Source organism: Lutjanus erythropterus, chromosome 1 (genome assembly GCF_056507025.1).
Source record: "Lutjanus erythropterus isolate fLutEry1 chromosome 1, fLutEry1.hap2, whole genome shotgun sequence".
NCBI classification, from domain to species: Eukaryota; Metazoa; Chordata; class Actinopteri; order Lutjaniformes; family Lutjanidae; genus Lutjanus; species Lutjanus erythropterus.
The window spans coordinates 39,591,660-39,617,392 of NC_139317.1; the positions used below are offsets into that span (position 1 = coordinate 39,591,660).

Below are 25,733 nucleotides of genomic sequence, written 5' to 3' on the forward strand. Positions count from 1 at the left end.
TCTACAAAAAAAACACGTCAGAGTTTTACGCATTTCGCCAACAGCCATGTCCTTTAAAACTGATCTCCTTAGCACATGGACAGTCTCTCCATCTGGCTATCTCTGCATATGTCAGGGCATCCAGACCAGGCCCAATTTGCCTGCTGAGAAACGCATTTAAATATGCTACAGGTAAATAACAAGAGCACTTTTCTTAAGTTGCTAAAAGGGACATACTCAGGGAGGAAGAGTACTGATCGTCAGAGTACTGATCGTCAGAGTGGAGTCAGATTAGCAGTCAGCCATGAATTTGATGGTGAACGTTCAGTATGAGCTATACTTTGTTAGTAAATAAATGCCACAGCTTTTCAAGAACTAAGCAGGGTTCCTGAGTTTTTGTTTTAACCAGAACCTGAGTAGTAGGCTGATGGAGGTTAATCACAAACTTAGTTTCCACAAAGCCCTGAAGCGGTCTCTCCCGTGACCACAGGCATAGAATAATGTCCTGATGACATAACAACAGCCATAAAAATGTTAAAATGTTAAAATCAGGGCTGTACAATTGATCATAAAATTATCAAAATTGAATTATCGTCAAGTGCAATATCCACATCACTGAAGATGTGTTTTTGTTGATAAAGAAAATGTGCAACAAAACAGCATTATAATAAAGTACTGTTGTGCCGCATTGATGCCCTGGCCTACAAATCCTGTTTTCCAGATGTAAAAAAAAAAAAACATTTGTTTGGTACAGACCCCAATAAATATCACACAGTCATGATATCACTTGTTTGTTCCTGTTTATTTTTTTTTTCAGCAAAAATGAAAACTGAGATGCAGAAAGTCACACTAATAATGAGTCATATCGCAAAATATGTCAAAATTCTATAATATTGCAAGACATTACTGCAGTCTGTGGAAACAAAGCCTCTTGGAAATTTCTGTTTCAGAAAAAAAAAAAACACTTAAGTGTTCTTAACTACTGAATATGTTAAATAAATATTACTCATAATGTATGATTTTATTTTCAGTAGAAAGAAATTTCACTGAGGGTAGCTCTAGTAGCTTGTGTCTTTGAATGCAAGAAATTGTTTTTATTAAGTGAAAAGAATCTATTTTCTAGTATTAACAGTTATTTTCACATCATTAGATATAGTATTTGATTTTGGCCTGTAGTTGAAAGCTGCAACAGCACAGAATTTATATCAACTATCATGCTGGTCAGATCTATCTATTAATTCATTTCAACATCTTAAATACCTGGCAGGGAGTTATTCAGGTGGCGGCAACTTATTCTGCTGCCAAGCTCACCATCAATCTACTTTTAAATGTAGCATTTTTAACCTACTGGACATTGAAGATGGGTGGAATTTACTACACAACAATGAATAATAAATAATGACAATGACAATAAATAGAGAGGGATAGAGGGATAGTAATACAATGCAAACACTGATACTTTGTAACTGTGCCTGGGAGATCTAGTGAGTCAGCTGTCTCTATTTTGGCATTTCAAGTTAGCACCATTGTGATTTTTCATTGCAACATGGTTCATTAATTAAATCTGATCTGTCCAGAACTTTAAATCTACATTTGAGATTGTATTGTATTCCAGAGATCTGTTACAAGCATATAGTTGGTAAGAAAAAATAATCACACTTTCTAGATTTTGATATTTTAAAGTCACCGTGTGTTATGAGCCTATAATTTGTTTCTGCTCAAGTCATATAAATTCAGAGTAAAATTTGAATAAAACTCACTGATAGCTTTCTCGTGATTATGATGTGACAATCGTCATTAGGGCATTAACGTCAGCCATTTGGTAGGCGCTTTAATCAAAAAGGCTTACTGCAATATGACAACATTAGGATTGGCGGTCCCTGAGGGAACAGAATCCTTAACACTGGCAGCCTTGTTTTTCCCCACTGACTCATACAACACATGCAGTTCTCCAATGAATATCTCTCATTTATAAGATCATCTCGAATCAGGTGTTTCTGTAAAAACATTTCCTCCACAGTCTGAAAAAATCTCTGTTCTCTTATTCTGTTGTGGTCTTCCTCACTACAGGCAACTACTCATCTTCCTCCTCCATCTGCGCAGTGCTGGCTCCACCCACAGGGTGAGGGCATCTGTCAGTCGGAGAGCTGTGTCAAGTTGGATGATGAGGGCAGAGATAAGAGACTGCTGGTGGTTTACACACACGCGCACACACACAAACACACAAACACACACTTACATCTATCCAATGAGAACCATAAGTACATTTATTATATTTCTCAGTAATACCGATAATTAATGCTAAATGTGACCTGACACTCCATCTGACCTTGACCCTAAGCTACATCACAAAAATGTACTCAATCTAAACAAACATAATCTCAAACTTGCCCTTATAAAGACAGAACTCACACACACAAAGACACTCACACACCTGTTTCCTTTTACCCATGCACATTCTTTACAAACTGCCAAAGCTGCAGCTCTTGCACAAAGCAGCCAGCATACAGTCCAATCTGTAATACTCCATATTTCACTGACGTTCCACTGCTGACATGCTGCATTCAGGGAGCAAAACATGCAGACTAATTTCTATCTGGAGGCTTATTGATTCCAGTAGCTCTTCAAACCAGGATACAATTAGGACCTCCTCTTAACAGTGTTGACATTTATCCAGAGCAGCACTGTTTGTGAGCTCACAAAATTTAAAACTGTAAGAGAGAAGATTCTAGAGTAGGGGTGTGCGATATGACGATATTAGATCGTGAAGGATTAGAACGTGTAGACGATCTGCCAAAGTGAGGAGATCGTATGGATCGTTCAGGGGTCCCTAACAGGCGGACCCACACGCCGTCCTATACGGACCCGGACCTATAACCAATAAACTACTAAGAGATTTTAAATTTTGACGGGACGCTTCTATTTTAACTGGCGCAACTTTTCTAGTCTTTCCGCTGCTGGTTTAGCTGATCAGGAAACACACAGACCAACTGCAGAGAAGCTGCGTGTGGAGGAGACTGTTGTTAATGACGGAGTTTATTACAACAGTCGAAACTAACGTGATGGTTAATGACATCGACATCAACCAGATGCTCTTATAAAATTAAACAATTGTCTATACATAAAACAGGAGAGTCTGTGTTTCTCTGTGAGAAACTTTCAGACCTTCTCACAGCAGAGTGAACAGGTGAGGGAGGAGAGGAGGGCAGACTGATCACTAATCAATCACTGATACCGTCGTCCTCTCGGACTAATTAAAAAACATAAAAATGTCAAAGTTGGTGACAAACCAAACCTGGATGTCCACACAAATAAAGTCTTTGTGTGAAACAATGCAGAGTGTAACACCGTGCTGTTTAAAGACAGTCTGCTGTCATTAGTTTGACAGAGACAGAGGGTTGTGTCTACAAGGGAACCCTAGACCTGCGAAAGATCGCGCGATTTTGATTATTTTAGTAGAAATAACGGACACAAATCTTGCGAGAGTTGCGCAAATAAAGAGTTACCTTCTAGGCACGAGCGAAAAAGGTGCGCAGCTCCAAAAATAGAAAATCATGTCATGGTGCCGATGTTTTTAATGTGGCGGGCCGCCATAAATAAAACTATTCACTAATCCACAGAGAGTCACTGAAACACTGATCACTGACCTGCTGTGATGAAAAAAATACTCAGAATCTTTGCTTGGGTATTTTTACATTGTGGTATTAGTGTTTTTACTTAATTATAATTTAAAAACCTTGCATGTTATTGTTTCCTTTTTTGAAAAATCAACATTTTTATTGCTGTTGTTGTACTTTAATGGTATTCTTGTTGGTATTTTTTGATTACTAAATACAGACCTGCAAACTCATAAGAGGAGAAAAAGGTGGCATGTTGGTAAACCAGTCCCCTGTTGGGGGTCTGGGAGCGTCTGTCCTGCTCCAGAAGAAAAATGTTGTGATTTTAACATGTTAACAAAACATTCTGGTGACTGTTTCAGTTAAAAGAATTAGTAACATCTTCTGTTTGTGGTTTTTGCAGACATTACTACCTTTACTTTTACCTTTGTGCTTGAAAAAAAAGTAGAAAGTAAAATAAAAACAGTAAATGTAAATCTAAACACATAGCATAATGCATAATATAAATACATGTAAGATTGTGATAAAATCGAAATCGTGATTTTCTAATAAAAAATATGACATTTTTGCCATATCGCCCACCCCTATTCTAGAGGTATGTAAGATATTGTTGACTGTCTAAATTTTAGGAACAAATATGTTACAAGCATCAAACAAAGGATATAAAAGGATGCTACTGTGATTCTGTGCAAACAGTCTATCAACAAAAATCCTCACAGATGGGGCTGCTTGAAGTAAAATCTTGTCAAACTGGAATCCTGACCCTAAAATTGTTTGTGAATCCCCGATTTCCCAATATTTTTGTTTCTCTGAATGCTCCTCTTAGGGCCTTTTTAGAGCATCCTACATGCCCACTATCTCCCCACAGTCATATCTCTGAACACTTTAGGGGTGAAATCGGCGTGGCAGGTTTTGACGTACGTAGTGATGACAGCTGTCATGGTTGCTTCAAAGGCTGCAGGCGAGAAGGGTCGCCCGTGTCTTGCGCTCAAACGCCCATTAACGAAGCTAGGGGCCCCACTGACCAATGAGAAGGGAGAGTGAGGTAGTCAGGAGAGCCATGAGCCCGCCTCCCTCGGTCCTCGAACACTTCTATTCGTCCCTCCTCCCTTCGGCATGCTCCTCCACTCTGATCACCGTCATTTAAAAAATAACTTAATGCATGGCTGCTCACCCCCCCTCTCTTTCTCTACTGTTCTTGCCTTCTTTTTTTTTCTCACTGGGACTGTACCATCAATGGCTGCGTAGGGAGGAATGAGGAATGGAGGATGGAAAGGAGGCTGAAGGTAGCCAGGGGGGTTAGGGAGGAAAGAGGCTGGGCCTGAGACTGGAATGTTAAGCTGAAGCAGAAACAGTCTAACACACTACATACTGATGGCACAGGACAAGAGGACATGTAACAGGCTAATACTTGAGCTCAGCACATGCTGAATAACACTGCATTGTTCCTCACATACTGTGATAGTGATTATAGGGTAGTCAGGCTAAGCATATCCTCCCACAAACAAACAGCATGTTCCATGGAACTGAAGTGGATTATACCAATCACCATTCAGCTGCTGTATCACTTTACAAATACATGCATACAGTGCATGTGGTCTAGCAGTATACTCATGTTGACATGAATTCAAAAATTCATTGCCATGTCAAGAAAGTCATGATATACAACCACATCTGAGGCTGGTTTTATTTACACTGCCTGAGGAGATTTGCTCTGGCACGTTTTTTTTTACTTGCATACATATTTAATATAATATATTTTTTTTACTTTTAGCTATTAAAACTGGTCTAGCAACACCTATAACATAACAATAATTTTTTTGCAAACTAAAAGGCTAAAATATTGATTCGAAATCTCTCCTCACAATAAAACCTGATAACTGCCAAGCTCAAAACAATTCTTGTGAAAAGGCCACACATACATATATTCATTAATAACTCCTTCACCAATTGATTTTGACCATGTCAAGCTGACCAAGTGGAGCATGCAAGAACCGTTTCAATTGATGCATGTGTCTTGACGTAACATACACGTTTCATTTTTCTAGCCATGTGATGCACATTAACTGGACCGCCTGGGTAGTTATGGTTTCTCATACTCACTTTCATGTTGTTCACAGACATGTAACAACAAAGTTGACCTTGAAAATATACATAGTTTCCATGGTTAATGTTTATCTTCTTGAGACAGCGGACCATATGTAAGTAAGATATTTTCTAGCTATACCTCCAGTTAAATGTTAGGGATTTCTTCTACCCAAGGAAGGAGTGTGAACTCGCTTCCCCTTTTTAAAGCGTTTTTAAGATAGGCACTAAATTAGTCTGTAGTAGGCTAATATTCAGCCCTGACCCAACTCTGGAGGTTCAGGCTTAAGCCATCAACACAACTTCCTGTCCATTGCCAAACCTGAACTCAATGCTAATTTTATACTCTCATACAATCTCACACAGTCAGGGCTCAGGCTCACTGGTAGGAAAATCTGCATATTTGGACAGAACATTGCTGTCTCACTATCCATGATTGAAAAGGCACACTGGATGGGCAGTGGTGACTATAGTAGCCTGGACCAATGCAGTGTGTCTGCTTTCCTCTTTCCCTCTGGAGCTACTAGGCAGGTAATTAATGGTGTATTGATTGTTTCCTCTTCACTCTTTTCAGTCTTTATCTCGGCATGATTCATATTGACTCAAACTTTCTTCACATTTACACTGGTTTATGGTGAGAGACCATGTTTACTTTTTAGCTCACTACAGCCCAGACAAACTCAGTTTAAGATCATGGCTATATTTATGGTAAAGTCCAATATCAAACAGACTGCTGACCAGCAATCATTTTAATGCAACAACCTAAAAAAAAATATTCTTATCAGAAGACTCATTTTGCTTATATTATCTCCTATGGCTCTGATTTTCTGGCAAACAGCTTGTGAATGCAATGTCGTTTGACACCTGAGAGAGGTCTCACACATGAACACACCACACACTGTGAGAACCACATGCTGCTAAAATGTTGTATCCAGATTTCCTAAAATAAATCTGTAACATTAACTGTCCAAAGCTTTACCATGTGGTCTGAAAACTGGCATAAACCTGAGCTTAAACATGGTTGGGTCAAGTTGCTGACCTCCATGTTGCTTAAGTCAACACTCAAAGCAGGAAAAAAAATGGAGAAAATGAGCCAGTGTGGCCCGTGGACAAATGACACTGTCTTTCCTTAATTCCTAACCCTATCATTATGTTAGTGGGCTGTTAGACGCTTCCACCATTACATGGTTGGTTCAGGCTGGACTTGAGCGCTTGGCCTTACTCAGCACCCAACTACCATCTTTCTACATTAACAAATATGCTGCATTACCTTCATTTCCAAAAACAGACATTGATGAACACAATAACACCAGACACACATGGTAAAAACTGCACTTGTAGACATTCTCTCTCTCTCTCTCTCTCTCTCACACACACACACACACACACACACACACACACACACACACTGTCCAACATCATTCCAAGATACAGGGCCCACACAGTGTCTTTTGTGTATCGTCGTGGAAACCAAGCGGCTTGTATTTGCCTCACTGACATCTGACAGGAGACAGATCATTGTCAGAGTGTGTCAACATCCAGCTTTACCAGTCCAATGCAAACAGCCTAAGGTCATCATGCAAACTGTAGTGTCTGATCACACGGCTGCAGGGAGGTTAGCTGTCTGTTTATCAGACACACTAGTACAGAGTGCCCTGGCCCTGTAGTTCAAACTCTGGAGGTTAGGACATCAGGAGGGCAAAGCAGAGAGGAGATAAAATAAGATGTATGCAATATTCTCAGTACCAGATGGCAAAAAAACCTTTGTAAACCTTGGCTGTCAGAGAGCACAGAGAGCCAGAACATCATACCATTAATATTTCCTTGATGACCCTCTATAAGCAGTGCTTAAAGAAAGCAAAATACTGCATTAAACAAGTCACCACCGCAGTGAGTCACTGAGAGTGGCAGTGTGAGGAACTTAAATCTGGCCTGCCCAGTATGCCGCACTGGTGGAAAAACTGAATCGGACACACAAGCAGAACACACACGGCGGACAACTGAGGAGTGAACTCCTTAAAGTGAGGTCCTTTCAAATTATTCATGGGAAGAATTCAAAAATAGTCTGTGGGTCTTTTGATCAGGTAAAGCACAGACTGTAACTTCAGTTGCAGGTTGAAACTTAAGACACTAACACTTTGTAGGAAAGTGAAAATTGTTAGGAACGCTTTCTTTTCAGCTTGTGGAAGGGAGTTTGTAATTAAAATTCACTGATTAATTCTTGTCTTGCAGCTCAGGCCTTCTTTTAGTGTAGCAGCATGTGGTGGAGAGGCACTGAGTAGGTCTGCACACTGGGTGGACAAGGTCTATTGTGTGTCAGGGTTGTTCAAGGCTCAGTGTTTAACCAATCCTGTACATGACCTTGTCTTCCTTCAGTGATGGCATGGCCCTTCTCGCTCATGCATGAGTGGACGAGATGCTAACTTCTAAGTATAATAAGAGAATGTTAAGTTAAGTAGGCACAAGAGGCAGGACAGACCTTATACATATGTAAACTCTATATACTGAACATTAGGATATTGAGTTATACCTTAATAATACCCGTCTTCACCTACATTGTTTGTCTGCTGACCCCTATATTGAGTTACATAAACCAATTAGGAAATGACTAAAATCCACCACACAAAGTCTTCAACTGGTAATTAACCATCCTTTTGCACTCTGAGGGTAATTTCCTTGCTGTGTTGTAAGCAGGAATACAAAAAGGAAGGAGAAAAGGGATGTACTATAGATGAACTATATGTCAAAAACTCCAAAGACATATTGGTGCCAATGTACGAGCTGTAGGGCATGTGGCCAGAGTTTGTCTAAATGCACTCACAACCCAGGAGAAAGCTCTACAGAAAAGATACTTAACACATACAAGTGGAGGTTCTGCTTCCCAGTGAAATATTTAGCATAAAGATATCAGATCAACCCCAGTGGCTTAAGCAATTACTTGGACGGAGAGCGGTTTCTGACAGAACAAGAGAAAGAAAATCCTTCATTTATATTTAAACAGAACTAATCCTAAGATGCGGCAACAACCCCCATGGAAACACCAGTGCAGACATTTTTAAAAACTTGTCAGACTGCAGAGATTAGGAGTCAACTGCTGGTTAATACAGATGATGAACAGAAAAGTTTCAGTGCATCACAACAGACTTATCAGGCCTTCAGACTAAAATCACGCCTGCTTTAAAACAAGAATACACACCAGACTTCCACACCATCGCTTCACCTATCTTTTCGTGTACTACCCTGTAAAGTTTAAAAATCTGACATCCCATAAGCCATAATGTCCAGGGATATTCTCTCCGGTTCGTCACTTGACCTCTGCCTGAGGACTTCCTAAAGTCCTTCCTAAAGTTTATTTGTATAGACAGCCAATGTCCTGCAGATTATTCTAGAACCACAGTGTTTTCACACTGTCAAAATCAAAAGCTGTAGTGTAGAGCTGTAGCAGTTCCATGTTACCAAAATAACTAATTGTTATAATGAAAGAAACTTTAAGAAAATTAAAGTACAAAGACATTACGGAATTGAGGCTAGCAGATCAGATCCTGGAATTGGGGCAGTATGCAACTCTCTTTTGTTGGTGATCGCCATTTGAAGATGAGTGTTGGGGGTAACATGTTACAAAGGAATGCATTAGAATACTTAGGCTACTGTGTTGTTTTAACGAGTCACTTAACATGTTAGTTTTACATTTTAAGAACTCAGTATTCAGTTACATTTTCAAGAATGTCAAGCTCTCCCTGCTGGGGAACCACTGCAACATCTACAGCCACTGTCTCTTGGTTTTATGTTTATTATCATGAAACATTCAATAATAAAGAGCTGGAAAGGAGATGTTGTGTCAGTCAGTCCTGCTATTTGCTTGCAGATTATGGTCTGTAAACTGGGCTATGTATTAAAGCTGCAGTCAACACAATCAAAAATGGACATCAGGGCAATAAAACTAACATGCAAAAGGAAAGGATTTTCATTTTTGGTAATGCATAAGTATGCTAACAAGTTACTTTTCTCAATCGATAACACTGTGACATAACCTGTTTTTAATGGCAGTAATCTTGTAATGTAACAAGTTACTTTTAAAAGTAATATTCCCCAAGACTGCTGAAGATGCAGTTGAGTCCAATAAATACCAAAAATGTAGGTGTATTTAAAATAATAGAGAATACCAGTGTTTCCTCTACATTCATTTAGGAGTGGCGCCCAACTCAGTGTCGCTAACGTGAGTAAACTAATTGATAGTATTAGGCTAACGTTAATATCTACACACCATTATGTAACAACTGACTGCATTTTTCAGATGAGTTTATTGAAATATTTCTCTAAGAAGAGAAACGGAACGCCTGCCCCCGCTGCTGAAAAAAATCCTAGAGGAAACACTGAATACTGTCAAGTGGCTGATGGCAACAGATAGTAAAATGTTCTCCTATTATTGAGTACCTATCTAGGACTGGAAATCTTTCTTCCAATCTCTGCTGTTCTTTTTAAGTGTTATATATTGAACAGGCTAGCTCATTTTCTGTCAGGAGACTGTTTGAAAAGCAGACTACTGTCTTGGCGCTTTCTCTTTCACATCCAATTATTACATCAGAATAGGGCTGAAACGATTCCTCAAGTAACTTGAGTAATTTGATTACTAAAATGCCTTGAGGCAAATTTTTTGCCTCGTTTATATGCGGTCAACTGTACCCCACACAGTGTTTTGCACGTGGGCATGTGGGAAATTCGGTATTAAACAGCTGAATTATTAAAGACCACAGTATTGACAAGCTCTGACGTTAAAGTTTTGGTGTAATTTATTATCACACAGCTGCAGTACCTCTCATCTCTAAGTCAATGCAGGTCCTCTATAGACACACATACAGTACACAAAGGCACAGAGCGAGGTCAGTGTGTTTCTCTTGCCCTGTCTGTGTCTGATCTGTTGACTTTCTTTATCAGCAGGATGTTTTAAATAGTCACCCCAAAACCCAACTCAGTTCATTAAAACAATCGAAACTAATGCGTTGGTAAATGACATCAACACCAACCAGGTGCACTTACAAGATTAAACAATTGTATAAGGAGGCATATATGTCAAACAGGACAGTGTTTGTCAGAGCTTCTCAGAGCAGAGCAAACTGGTGAGGGAGGGGGAGGAGTGAAGATTGATCGCTAATCAATTGTGGATGTCATTGTCCTTTTGAACTGATTAAAAAAGATAAAAATTCCCAAATTGGTCACAAACTATACCTGGGTGTCCACACAATTAAAGTCTCTGTGTGTGTAACACTGCAAAGTGTAACATCATGCTGTTCACAGACAGTCTGCTGTCATTAGTCTGACAAAGAGACAGAGAGAGGGTCATGTCTAGAAGGGAACCCTAGACCCATGAAAGATCAAGCGAGTTTGATAATTTTACCAGAAACAATGGATACAAATCTCGAGAGAGTTTTGCAGATAAAGAGTTCCCTTCTAGACACAACCAACAATAGAAACTCATGTCATGGTACCGATGTTTTTAATGTGGCAGGCCGCCATAAATAAAACACTGTATTCACTAAGCGACAGAGTCACTGAAACACTGATCACTGACCTGTTATGCTGGAAAAAGTGCTCAGATCCCTTACTTCAGTAAAAGCACACAATGTAAAAATCCTGCATGTAATTGTTTCCTTTTTTGAGAAATCAACATTTTTATTGCTTTTGTTGTACTTTAATGGTTCTCTAATTGGTACTTTTTGATTATTAAATACAGACCTGCAAACTCATTAGAGGACATAAAGGTGACATGTTTTTAAACCAGTCCCCTGCAGGGGGTCTAGAGGCGTTTGTCTTCCTCCAAAAGAAAAATGTTGTGATTTTAATATGTAAACAAAGCATTCTTGTGCACTCTGTTTAAGTTAAAAGGTGACCTGCATCTTCTGTTTGTGGTTTCTGCAGACATTATTACCTTTACCTGAGAATTTAAGGAAAACGTACCAAGCAGGGTACTGCTAAGTAAAAGTAAAAGTAAAGTTACTTTACTGAGTACTTTTACTTTAGCAATTTATAATTGTTCATTTAAGAGATGTGTCTTATTTTCTCTTAAGCAAAAGTAATGTAACAGAAAAACATTGCAGAATGCGCAATATTTCTTATCCGATTACTCTATTAATCGCCAGAATAATCAATAGATTACTCGATTACTAAAAGAATCACTAGCTGCAGCCCTACATCAGAAGCCTAATTAGTTTTTATGGTTATATAACTGGAGTATCCTTGAACCGAACTGTGCCTATCAGTTTGACATAGGCATCTTCTATTAAAAATCTGCTGTTAGTTTTTGCAGAAAAGCTATTTAGCTATTGAGCCAGGAAGCTGCACTCTTTTTTATGTGTCATCTTCTGCAGATATGTCTTCTCAGGTTTAAGCAAAGGACATCCTGGCAACACAGCTTGCTAAGTAAACACCATGCACCTGCAACATCCTAACTTTACTGCAAACTTCCTTCATGCACCCACTCCGGCCTTTCTCAACAATTAACAACCAAGTGAAATGCTGAGTAAATGATACTCCTACCATGTAAACAGTATGTACATGGAAAATGGGAAAACAAACAAACAAAACAGAAATAGCATCTGCACGTTGAGGGCAGCAGTCAGTCAGCCCATCCTCCTGCTGCTTCCTCGCTCCTTTGTCACTGAGACACTGAGAGAAACTACAGCTCTGCTCTTGTTTAGTCCTCCATAAAAGTCACCGGGGAAAGTTTATGGTCGACAGATGCTCGAGAAAATGAGGGTTTTTCCCCCCTCTTCCATCGTCGCCTCACTCAAGGAAGGGGCTTCACGGTCACCGACAGCGACCCGAAGTTAACCTCCCCCTGTGTTGCCACAGAAACGGAAGAGCTGAGAAAAAGGGAGGAAGCCAGGCAGTGGGGAGTAACGGCCCGACGGAGTGAGGGAAGAGAGGAGTGGAGTGGAGTCTGTCTTTTCATACATAATTGTCTGTCTGCCTCTGTCTTGCTGCTGCTGTCTTTCTTCCAGGCACCTCTGACTGACACACACACTCACACACACACACACACGTGCGCGCACACACACACACGCGCGCGCACACACACACACACACAGAGTTGTTGTCTGCTCCTGCAACTCAGACTGAAGCAAGCCTTATTCACTACTTCTGATCTGGCAATCTGCGGTCAGCTCCACCAGTCACAAGGAGATCCTTCTTCCAACACAGCTGGCTTCCTCTAAGATGGCAGGTCAAGCATGGCCTCCAGGCTGATTTTGAACCATTACATTACACAGTAATTAAAATCAACAAAAGCTGTGATTATTACAGGTTTTTCTTCACAGATGAGATGATTAACTTCAGTTTGTCCTCCTGGTGGTTGTTGCGTCTGCTCTCTACTACAGTTTTCACTCACTCAGACACCAACATGCACACGGAGTACATGCAGTCACACATTTATGTTCTGCCCAATGCAACCATATCTAATGTGCCCTAAGGCCTCTATTAGTGCCTCCTTCTCAGAGAGGCCCAACAGCTGGATAGTAAGCCTCCTGCCAAAAACTACATGATGACGACACAGAAACATTCAAAACAAATCTTCTCTCTAATGAAGTAGCAATCACATCATCATCGTGTGTCTTCTCTATCTTTTTCTATCTTATTTCAAAGTGGATTCATTACTTACAATGCAAACTGGAGATAAGTTTAAGTCATACTGAATCTATACATACGGTATGTGTATCATCTCAGTATTTTCGGATTTGTCTGAAAACGCCTCACAGTTATAAAATCTTTGGTTTAGATCAAAGGTGTCAAACATTTGGCCCACGGGTCTGAATCAGCCTGCCAAAGGGTCCAATCTGGCCTACTGCATGACTTTGCATAGTGTGAAGACTGCAGAGAGGTCATTAATTCCAATTTTTCAATATAATTCACTGTTGTTCTTAGTTTGTTCACTGGGGGTTAGGGTTAGGGTTAGGGTTAGGGTTAGGGTTAGTCAACTGGGAAGCCAGTATGATTGGTGTCTCCACAGCACCTTTCCATGCACCTTTCAGTTCTCAACAAATGTAATATTCAGCACCACTATCAGATTAATCATAGTGAAAAATACAAGAACTTACAAGGACAACTGAGAACGGAGAAGATAAATGAATTCTTGGCCGGTTTAAGTAAACAACAATTTGTTTTTAGTTGCAGGAGAAAGCTGCCTACCTTATTACTAATGAAACAGAGTCAACATCAAAGACATAGTCTCCTCTGAGGGAGAAGACATGTGTGCTGAAGACTGCAAATTTATGGCTCATTAATTGTGAACGTTTGTAGAATGTACTTATACTTGCTTACATTACAAAAGGGACAATCTGGAGATGTTATTTATAGGTTATTATGCAATGGTTTTACTGGTTGGACACATTTGAGATCAAATAGGGCTGTATTTGATCCATGAACTAAAAGTTTGACACCCCCCCTTTAGATCAATGTGAAAAGATTTTTTTTTATTTTGACATTCAAGTATCCTTTTTCTTAACAGAGACACAAAATAAGTCATACTTAAATGTGAATTCCCTAACTCCTTTCATCTAGCACTGCCCAGGATGTATGTTGTAATACACTGTACCCTTCATAAAAAGACAGGAAAAAAAAAACAGAGGGTGAGCATTTAGTCAGTTATGGGCAATAACTAGTTGAATAAGATGTGTATGAAGGGAATAAAATGTTGTAGACAGAGAATGTAGTCAAGCTACTGACAAACCTACCTGGAGTCTCCTTTGCCCAGGTTACCTGCACCGGCCGGATGGAGGATCGTCTGGTTCTTCACCATCTCCACAACACATTTAGTGTTTAATTCTTTTTCTATGGATCAAACAACACATGGTGTTACAACCAAAGTACTAAACCTCACCACCCAGCCCCTACTTTTATGTCAGATTATGTGCTTTTACATTATTATACTGTATTGGCATTGTACGTCATGACAAAAAAAGGAAGAAAATGTCATGCAACCACAGATATCATAGTATCATCATCACCATCATCAGAAACACATAAATCTTTTTCCTACATCACCTCCATGGTGGGAATAACACTGCAAAGATGTACAAGCCATCTTGTAAACTTTGATCCTTTTACCAGCTAATTTGATGTTTAGAAAATGACTCAAAATGTTTAATGTCCTTTGGAACAGGATGATTTACTGACACAGAAATCTTTAAAAGCATTTGTCAGGTGGTTACTTCTTGGTCTATTCTGCATGAAGGATAGAGTTAAATAGCAGCATAGCACAATAATTTCCTGTGGAACATCAAGTTCAGAATATTGTGTGAGCAGGCCGGGAAATATCAACTCATATATCAATGACCTTTTACCTTGGAGTAAGCATTAACCTAATCAATAAAACAGGACTTGTTCAAGCAATCAGTTTCTCTCTCTCTCCCTCTAACACACACAACTAAGGACCTCCTATACTGACCCTGGCCTGTTTGTGTGTCATGATGTAACACTTGGCCTTCAGTACACCAACAGGCTATTTCCAACTCAGCATAAGGAGCAGTCCTAATGCTTTGTCCACTCAGGTATTTATATCGAAAATGTGCACAATTCAGTTTTCCCCAAGAACAATTTCACTGTCCCATCATGAAAAAGGACTTTCCTACAAGTGTAAGGAATGCATTAGTAAAATTGCAACAAGACCTGAAAAAAAGATCTGATCTCTCTAGCTCACAATATTCCTTACATAAAGCACTACATACGATGTTTCTTTTCATAGCTGAGTCAGTCATACAACTTTCTAATAGAAGGCTTGCTGTGAAAGTCAGCAGCAAACGGACTGGAAAATAACAACATGAACTGCACTGGAAATCCATGAGGCTGGTAGGTCTCTCCATTCATCCATCTTGCCAATGAGACCTAATGATGGTTGTCTACACACATGCTAGGTGCTGCCAGTGTGTCCTGGGCATTTAGTTTCTGGCAGAACTGGCCATGCATTTAAAAAAAGAAGCATTTGACAATTGGTTACTTGCAGAGCAGACTAATTTACCAGTAGCAGAGTACCAGTCTTGTGCTGGTGGCTGCTAGTGAATGCTTGGGCCACAGCCACTTAAAGGCTTCATGTTTTTTAATGGCCAATTGCTGCATTTTATTACACTAAGTCATTACACTAAAATAAAAATGTCTTGTTAAAATATTATATTAACATAATTAGGACATGAGTAATACTTGGTAATCAATAATACATGAACAGGTAACATCACCCACATGATTTTCTATGCAATTATTGTAAAAGCAGGCAACAATGGCCAGTGACAAATGGTTAAATGTCATTTAACCAGGTTGATAAGATTAGGATAGAACTCTTGCCCCCCCTTTGTTGCTCCTGCTGGGGATATATCCCCCCCTCCACAAGCAGGTCAGAGGTCAAGGCAAGAACAGCACTCCTTTAGATGTAAATCAGTGTCTGCTCAAGGACACTACAGCAGAGAAGAGACAGACTGATAATAAATAATGTCCTTCAACTGTAAGACCTGGTTCAAGCCTCCCATGTAAACATGCATCCATCCTGCTCAACTCCCCTTCAGAAGGGGCCAGCAGGTTTACAAAGTGGAGCCTCCACTGCAGGGGTTTACTGGGCACCTCATCACAGTATTTATCATCACCATTAGGATTTCTATACAGATTGCTGGATTTTTAATACACAATCATGCCGCAGATGATTGTCAATAATAACTTTCTCCATTATGCAGTGAGCATGCAAGAGCATGCAAGGACTTTTAACTTCAGCAAATGTGTCAGGACAGGAAACATACTGTAGTTTCAATTCCTTTCTTCTACAAGAACTGTCTAAAGCTGTATTACATAGTATCATTTTAAAATATATATGCCTCAGTTGCTTTTTCTGACCAAAGAATCACTGCTCTGAAGAACACGTACAGTATAGTGACCTAATCAGCAGTCAGGAGTGGAGCATGTGCTGTTTTTTTCTTGATAAAGAAAACATACGTGATTCTAAGGCTGGGCAATTTATTGATACCATGATATAAGACTAGACATCATCTTAAATTTTAGATATTGTTATTAAGGATGGTCCAATTTCAGTATTAAAGCAAAAATCAAGCTAAATAAGTTTTCAATTACAATAATCATGCAGAATTATGATTCTTCTAATATTGTTTTTTTTTTCTTTCCACAACACAGTGTATCTTACCGGCCATTTATCACATTTGATAGTATCTTTTTAAAGAGGACATAAAGATATAAAGAAGAATTTGAAAATGTAAAAGACAGTTGTCAGGGCATAAAACAATTATTTGTTAATCTTTACATATCAACACTGGTTGTTGATTCTCAACAACCAGTGCACTACCCACGGTTAAACCTTTCTTCAATGTGCAATGACTTCACCAGGCAACAACGTATTACTTCAGTAATAAGTATGAATGCTGTTGCAAAAAAGCTTAGCATCCCTGCCAAACAGTACCTGGCCATACCTGCCCACCGTGTACCTGCCAAGAGTGTTTTCAACTGGTGTAGGCGGTCAGAGCAACAGAGTGCATTACACATCCAATTATTAACATGGTCTTGTTTTACTAACAAACACATGCAAATAACAATTCTATTTGTCTGTAATGGCAGGTTGAATAAAGGTCATTTCATGAGTACCTTTTTTCAAAAGCAAATGCTCGGGTACACTGCTTAGCCACAGTCAAAATCTCACTGAGATACAAAAGGGAATCTCAACCGGAGCACCTCTACATCTGAGAAGAACCTAGCTGTGTCTGTGTAAACCATGCACATAAGGGATTTGAGACTAAATTGTCTGTTCTGAGAGTCTCAACACTGCTGCTCCTGGCAGGAACACAGGGGTAGAGCCATGGAAACTTGGTGTCAAAGGTCAGAGGACCTGAATCACCCTCCAATTCTTCTGCTGTCACGGACACCACAAAGCAAAAAAAGCAGGGTGAAGCAACACAGACTGAGTGACAAAAAGACAGTGAAAGCAAAAAAGATAAAGTTAAACAGGGGAAGTGACAGACATAGAAAGGTTGACTGGGAAAACTTTTTGTTCTGCCTTCTCTTCTGCTGTTGCTGCCTACATTACCCATGTGGCACTAGTGCTGCAGCTGGACTTCCTGATTAGCAAAGGGGAAAGTGTGATGCGGTGTGGTTCGGGAGGATAAATGTACCCATTGTTATCTGCCTCTCCTTGCTCCATAACCAGTTCCCACTTTCCACTGGCCTTCTCTCCGGTCCTTCCCTGGGCTACCGGTGCTGAGGTTTGGCACAACATCCCTGTTGCTACGCCTGCCGTTGCTCTGTTCTTCGAAGGCCACAGCCATGGGAACATGGAGCATTACGCAATGTTAGCAAATATTCATTCAGACTCACTCCCTTCCTGCCTTTGTCCGGCTAGGCAGCTACACCACCTCTCCTCCTCAACCTGGGATACGCAGGGACAGTGGCCTCGAGGTTAAAGAAGTCCACTTGATATTTCAGTGTCTCAGGTCTGAATCACTGCACAGACTGGGGACCGGTGAGTGAGGAAAGTGAATGTGAAATCCTTTGCCCTCCCTTAACTGCTGCTGCTACTATGTCCTGAAGCAACTGTCTGACACCAAGAGACAGAGCAAGAGCTGTGTCTGAAGTGAGCAGCTCAAAGGTGTGAATGTGTGGATGCCTGAATAAAAATAATATGGAGTTGGAAAAGAGCACAGAGCAGCAATTCTTCTAAGGGCTGGTTGAAGATTCGATTTTTGATTGTCACCACTACTGAAGTGATGCGATTCTGTGTCTGGTTTTTTCGAGGATATTTGAAATTGTAAAAGTGTTACATTAACTCTGGTAGATATGGACAGAAGCTCCATTCAGACAGGGATCAGAAAGGCATTACTGGAAACGTGGCACTGCTGGTTCCAAACCCATTCCAACTGCCTGAAGTAAGCCATCAATTTGCCTGCTAGTTCCCTTCAAACAAAATTGTGATTGCCTTTTCTCGCTGAGCAATGGAAGACAGATGCAGACATTTGTTTACAATGTTGACAGAATATGTGTTGCATGTTTGAAATTGTGCAACAGTGAAACTATATATACAGCTACTACAGGCTACCTCTCTTAAGAAATTGGCTGAGAAAACCTCAAAAAATAAAGGGAATCCTTGGTGGACTTTTGAAAGTGGCTTTTTGGTACTTCAAATATATTTAATTTACAAGAAACAATAGTGTTAATAGTAAATTTTGTGTTAAAGGGCCAGAATGCCAGATTGGATTTATTGGTAGAATATGGTAGATGTGGAATCTAATATTCATACTTCTGTTTTCATTAATGTATAATTACCAGAAAATAAGAATACTTATGCTTTTGTTGCCACAGATATATTGTGCCTCGTTGCACAAGACATTTATATCTACCGAGGGCTTGGGTCTTCTTCGGTGGAGGCCCCCTTGTTGCACCACCATGTTTCTGCAGTAGCCCAGAACATGCAAACCAAACACCAACTCTAGATACTGCCTTTCAGGTTTCACTGCCACCACAGGTTCTCCTATATCCCTGAAGTGGAGGGTAAGTTGAAGTGTTTCCAATCTGTGAGCTCACCACTAGGGATGCCCCATAATGGCTGATTAAAACTAAGCAGCTGGTGATAAAAGTGTTAGTGACCATTTTTCCATTTATCCCTTAGTGACAGAAAAAAACCCTCCTCCAACTCAATTCGGGAGCTGTACCTTGCTGTTAGACCTGAGATTGTTGCAACATGGACCTTTTCTCTTGCAACACTTAAGTCACGGGTGCACTACTTCTAACTGTGCTGTTGCTGCAGCCTCCAAGACCAACGGAGGCCAGTTTGACGACGGGGAATACAGTGCAGAGATGATTTACAACGTCTCCAACCAGGACACTTATTCAGAGGACGATGAAGACACGCCGGGTTCAGACGGGGACAGAAGCAATGAAGTGGTTGAGAAGTGTGTTCGCAGCAAGTTAATTACATCATCCATTGTGTGGATAAGTCCATAAGTATTTGTTTTTGTGAGGTTAGAAGTTTTTTATCCCTGTGTTTTGAACAACAAGACTTGTTTGTGGTTATACTGTGTGCTCAGTTTTCTTGCTGGTTTTTCCAACACATTCAGAATCATTATCGCTTTCTCCTTTAGCTTTAAACTGGTGGCAAAAATAGATGCTTTAATAATTACATCAATATCATAAACATGCAATAACTAGTCCACTAATGCCTTGAACCAATGACTGCTAGCCAAATGGGAAAAACTTCAGTCTGGGGCAGCCCCACTTGCCAATAGACGCCACCAAATCTTTCCCACCTGTCTTTTTAATTCACACTGAAATATCAGGAAACCACAAAAAGAAGGTGGTGTTTGAGACAAGTCAATCTTGCAGACAGTTTGCCATCAACTGTACCTGTCAGGTTAATTGGAGAGAAACTCAAATGACTAAATGTTTCCTCGTGAGTCATGCAGAACTCCCAATGACAGCATGAAGAACACAGAAGTCTTCAATTAGAAATTAATAGGATGTGGCCAGAGAACTCAATTTAGACTAAATCTCTGCCTATATAAATCCAAATGTTCCTGATCTGAAGCAAAATTCTGTCAAGAGCTAATCTGTAGCCTCTCCATCTCTGTCTCATCTACAGTGCATAACCACAACTTGATAGTTAAATTACCCAACATCAACTGACTCATAGTTGTTTGCCAAAACAGAAACACATGAGATTCTCATGTGTCCAAAACAAAAGTCTAACCTTCACCATCACTGACTGCTGGGTTTCTGTACATTAGTTGGTGGTAAATCCCTGCCTATGGGAACAGCATGGCTATGCACCGCCTTAGTCTTATGACCGACTTCTCCAGTAGGGGGGTGGGGGGGGGGGATACATACACGTGATTCATTCTGCCACTTGTCGGTCAAGCACTCTGCTTCAGCAGCTCTCCTCCTCCTCCTCCCCCTTTCATGGGACACATGGTCTCCCACGGCAAAAACACAACTTGGCAATTGACCAGGAAATGTCATCTGCGCCTCCCTGCATGCTGCACTGAAAATTTGCAATATAATTGCCGAAGCATTTGCACGCAAATTTGTATAACACTGAGCCATTGTTAGCCAGGCCTTTTCTAAAATTAGAGTTGAGGATGTAACAATATGTAGACATAGTGCAGCCCAGTAAAGATTGTTAAACTGAAGATTAATGCATAATGACAGAAGTAAGAGAAAAGCCAATGTCCAGAAAACACGTCATTACTGTGCAACTCCATTTCGAGTGCTACTAAGTAACACAGTGCAGTGATGCCCCTGAGAAGGGTTTTTCTGACTTCTAAGCCCAGCTGTTGTCCTCATTAAGTCAGACAAACCCCTAGTTATACTGTTCAACAACAAGAGCAACAACTCACTCCGCTGTTGCAGCAAGTGACAGATGAAGTCAAGAAGCTATTGGCATATGTATCAGCCAGCAAAGGAGACAAAGAGTCTAGACTTCCTAACAGTAGATCTCTCACAGCGGCTCGGCTTTAAATTTAACTGGATGGCAGGCAGCCATGAGGGAAGCCCTATGGCAGCTCTGTACAGACATGTGCCATCCAGACTAGCCAGACTACAGCTTTCTTTAATCTGCAGGAGCTCATTTCACTAATGGGTGGTGATTTCTGACTGGCATCCCATTCCCAGGATATTAAACAGGGAGTGCTCCAGTCAAGTCAGTCTCCAGTGGATAGTGTTACTGTGAAAAGCAGTTTGTTAAGTCAACGTGATGCAGTCTCTACATCATACAAGAATGAGACTGACCAAAGATGTTATTTGATTTTAGTGAATTCATCTGGATTGTGGTTATGCATAATATAGCCTCAATCATCCACGTTAACCCGAAATGTAGACAGATGCGATGCCCCTGTGCGACATTTATTTAAAAGTTAATGTTTCACCAACAGTCCAATTCTGAACAGACTGAAGACCCCTTACCTCTCCTGTTCATGGGCCGTACACGAACAGCCACCTTGACATTGGCGTCGTCCAGGCTGGGCTCCCCCATCCTGACTCCTTACTCAGGGAGGGGAGGTAGCGCTGATCCAAAATAAATCAGCTCTTCAGCTAAACTAGCATCCAAAAGCCTGGAAATGTTGCGCTAGCCGGACTGTCGGCCAGCTAGCTTCGATCAGCTTTGCTCCATAGACCAGGCATGTCCACGGAAAAACAAAAAGCCTGGGCAAAATCCTGCAGGAAGCCAGCCGCCGCCGCTGCTGCTTATCTTCTTCTTCTGCTCATATTCCAGACTAATTTAAATCCACATGGGCGTGGAGGCTGTGAGAGAAAGGAAACATGTAAATTTAGTAAAATATTACAGCAGCTGGTGGATGTGACTGAGCAAACATATGCTATGTGCAAGGCAAAAAAAGGGCTAGCCAGCTAATTTGTCAGGCAAACTGGAGGGCAGCAGCGGCAGGAAAGAAGCAAGTTTTTGGCCGGTTCCTGCCATCTGACTGCATAACATCCCGAGACATCACCCAATCTTCGAGCTACATACCTCGGTGGATTCATCCCAGAGGTGACACCGCTAACCTACGCGTACAAACGAGAGAGATCCCCCAAAGAACCGCCTGGCGATGATCTACAGCTTCCCAACGGAATCCACTATGTCCTCCCTGTGTCGAGCTACAAGCAGCTAGCAGCATCCGCCCTTCCGCCCAAGTATCACCCTTCAAATTAAAAGCGCACGTCTGTCAAACTCTGAAGTTTAAATAAAACGTTGTGCTGTAAAACTTCATACATGAAACATAGTTACATGACAAAGTCTCTTTTTAAAATCAACGACAACCGAGAATGTGGGTCAAAAACGCTACAATAATTTTAATTACTGCTAAGTCAGCTAGTTAGTGTTAGCTAAAATTCTGACCACACACAATTGCCTCACCTAACCCCTTCAACCATGTTACGTTAACTTAATAATTGGCGGCCCAAACGTTGACTATAGATTAATTTTCTACAAGATAACCTGTTTACATCGATTTTTTTTGTTTAAACCTAGTGGAATTATCAGTTTGACATGTTAACATCACATTTGTGGTTAGCTAAAACTTGAATCATCACTCTGCGGTTGCTGTTTTTACAGGGGGACCTCATTACACCAGCCCAGCCGGGGACCGTTAACGCCAAACTAGCAAGTGAAAGTGCCGCTCAGGCAAGTTAGTATGACGTCTATTATAAATGTAAACGCTACCGAGAAGATATTTAACAAATAACAACTTATGCTACCCTTCTTTTTGGATAAAATACGAGAAAAAAGTATTTTGTTACCAGATGTGTTCAAGACCCCAGACAGTCACGCGACACTTCCGCTGTCCACCGTGAAGTTACGAGGTTACACTTCCTACGGTGGTTTTCAAAATAAATATAATATCTGCCCCCTTTTCCCCCCTGCTGTCAAGTCAGTTAATAAAAGACTCAATTGCAATGCCTTGTTTAAAATATTCATATTTGGTTGTCAAACACTACAGTATGCAAACTATATAATGTTCATTAATCAGCTGGTCCCGGAGATACCAAAGTTTGTTCACCTTTGTTAGAATGCTTGAGAAACGTTTAGAACCTTACAAACATTTGATGTTAAACAAACAGTAGCTACTTAGGTTTTAATATTGTTTAATGGTTAGTATCAGAACACAATGATTTAATGGCAACAATTATTACTTTATTACTATCTGTCATTATATCCTGTGCTTTGGTGATGGATAAATTCATACACATTTGTATTAAAATTGGTTAAATATTATAATTTGCACAACATAACACATGAAGACCCTCAAGGATTGATTATGTTGAGCAATTCATCACCTGCTTTGTTTATTACAGATAAACAGATAAAAACATTTTTGGTTTTCGTTAATTTATGACTGATAAGCTCCCTTATGTAGCCTGTTTATCAAATTTCTGTAACCTTACAGCACCTATCCCGAAACTGCAGCAAATAACATTCATAAAACATTTAATGAATAAACGTTTAATAAAAATTCTGTCGCCACAAAAAAAGGAAACAAAAATACAGGGACAGCTGTGATTGTTTTCATTTGGGAGCAGCAATTATTTTGAAAAACACGAATCGGAGACACATCCTTCAATGAAACAAAGGATTGATGTAAATTTTCTTTGGATTGTGGAGGTTTTCTGACACCTGCTGAACACTGGCGGAACTGCATGACAATATTATTATACACGCAGTTCTTACATTCTTACTACTATTTGTGTAATAATATTGTCATAAATCATATCACATTATACGAGGTCTTGCCTGATATTTTATTATCCTTTGAGAAAGTGCTCCCAGTTTCGTTTTGTGACAGAGGCTGAAGGCATGAGTGTAAACATGGGGTGGGGGGTCAAAGGTTGAGAGAGAGCTCACCGGCTCCACGTGATCTCCAACTGGGAATGTCTCTGGAGGTGCAGAATGGAGCTATGGGTCGTTGTATGAGGTTTACAAAATGGGGAAAATGCAGATTAGGATTTTAAATGGATTGTTAATACACACGGAATTTTTCCCTCCAATAGTTTTTATTTGTGAAAAGCATAGGCAAACAATAAACATGATACCAAATTTACAGGGCTCTATTTTTTTATATATTTTCTTTTTCCCACTCAACATTCCACCCATTCAACCCAATAACAACAACAACAATGCACATTACCAAAAAACATAAATTATAGTGATAAAATGATAATGACAATAATGATTTAAAAAAGAGGAAGACAGCAATACTCAGCGAAAACTAATTCAATGATATGAGCAGTATGGAGGCGAAGTGAAAAACCAAGAAAAAAGAATTGGAAAAGAAAAAAGAAAGCAAAATAATTAAATAAGCACTTTATTAGAATGGTTACAAACACACATACACATATGCAATCAAAGGTTCCACCAATGTGATGAGAAAAGATGATTAAAATGAGATGCATTCTTAAAATAAAGACATAGTATCTTAAAATAATGTAACTCTTTCTCAAATTAAATGAGTTAATATATAAATAATTAGTTTCTCATTATTTTGAGACAATAACTTGTTATTTTGTTAGATACTGAGTCATTATTTTGAGAAAGTTTTTCATTATAATGACTTTACAGGTAGAAATGATGCCTCCACAGAATGAAAGCCACACCATATAACACTGGTTTCTTCATATGTCTCAAATTTAAATCACAGGTATGAATCTTCAACTTTTCTGTCAGAAACAACGGACAATCCATGAATGCCAAATAGAACTTTACCCAAGTGAGGAAAATTTTCAACCAGCTTCCACCAACCACAAAGAGGAATTGGTCTCTTAACTCACCACCTTTTCAAAGAAAACAACCCTGAAAATGTTCTTGTCTCAGTGAAAGTGGGTCATTGTTTGTCTGCCTGATTATTAAAGCCATAATATGCTACATTTTCCTGAAAAACAAAATAAAAGCAGTGCGTGGAGGTGTCTGTATCCACAGATTGATTTTTACAGTGAGTTTAACAGTTAATTGTGTACATTGAGGGACTTGCATCTACTGTTCATTGCAGTTAGAGAGCCCTCTAGGCGCAGAGTAAAATCCAGGGGAACATCAGTTTAAACCGATCATCTCCTTTGAAAAAAAACGTGTGAAAACTATTACAACTATATATTTTACTGTCTGTTGCTGGGATCTGAAGAGCACTTGAGACCACTAGAGGGCACTCTGCTGCAAGATGTGGCAGCACTGAAGTGTAAAGTGCTGGATACCACATAGACAAAACACTCCTCACAGAGTAGTTAACCACATATGTTTGCATAAAACCTTTACATACTGTTAATATTAGTTGTGGTTTGCCTGATAAGAGAGTTGAGGTAGTAACTTACACATTTTACATTTACCCTGGCATCACTTCAACTTGTAAACCAATCTCTTTCCCGTTTGTCCGTAATGATGATGAAGGACGGAGCATATAATCATATAACTATATAACATATAACTCTTGTCACAGTGTCGTGATCGTAGGCAGGGGGAGAAAAATGTAGACAGAGATGATACCCCCCCCCCCCCCCCCCCCCACACACACACACATACACACTTTTTTTTTTGTTGACGAG

At 40.0% G+C, this 25,733-nt stretch overlaps 1 protein-coding gene across 1 annotated transcript in view; it reads right to left on the minus strand.

Moving 5' to 3' along the window:
- kif13ba (kinesin family member 13Ba) overlaps positions 1 to 22,378 on the minus strand; it is a 48,199-nt gene extending 25,821 nt beyond the window's left edge. Inside the window, exons 1-3 of the mRNA XM_084721731.1 lie at positions 22,174 to 22,378; positions 21,612 to 21,950; positions 14,408 to 14,504 (exon numbers count right to left, since the gene is read on the minus strand). Of these exons, the coding sequence (XP_084577857.1) occupies positions 14,408 to 14,504; positions 21,612 to 21,681 (167 nt within the window). The 5' untranslated portion in view covers positions 21,682 to 21,950; positions 22,174 to 22,378. The remainder of the gene's footprint in view (positions 1 to 14,407; positions 14,505 to 21,611; positions 21,951 to 22,173) is intronic.
- Positions 22,379 to 25,733: the final 3,355 nt, after the last annotated feature.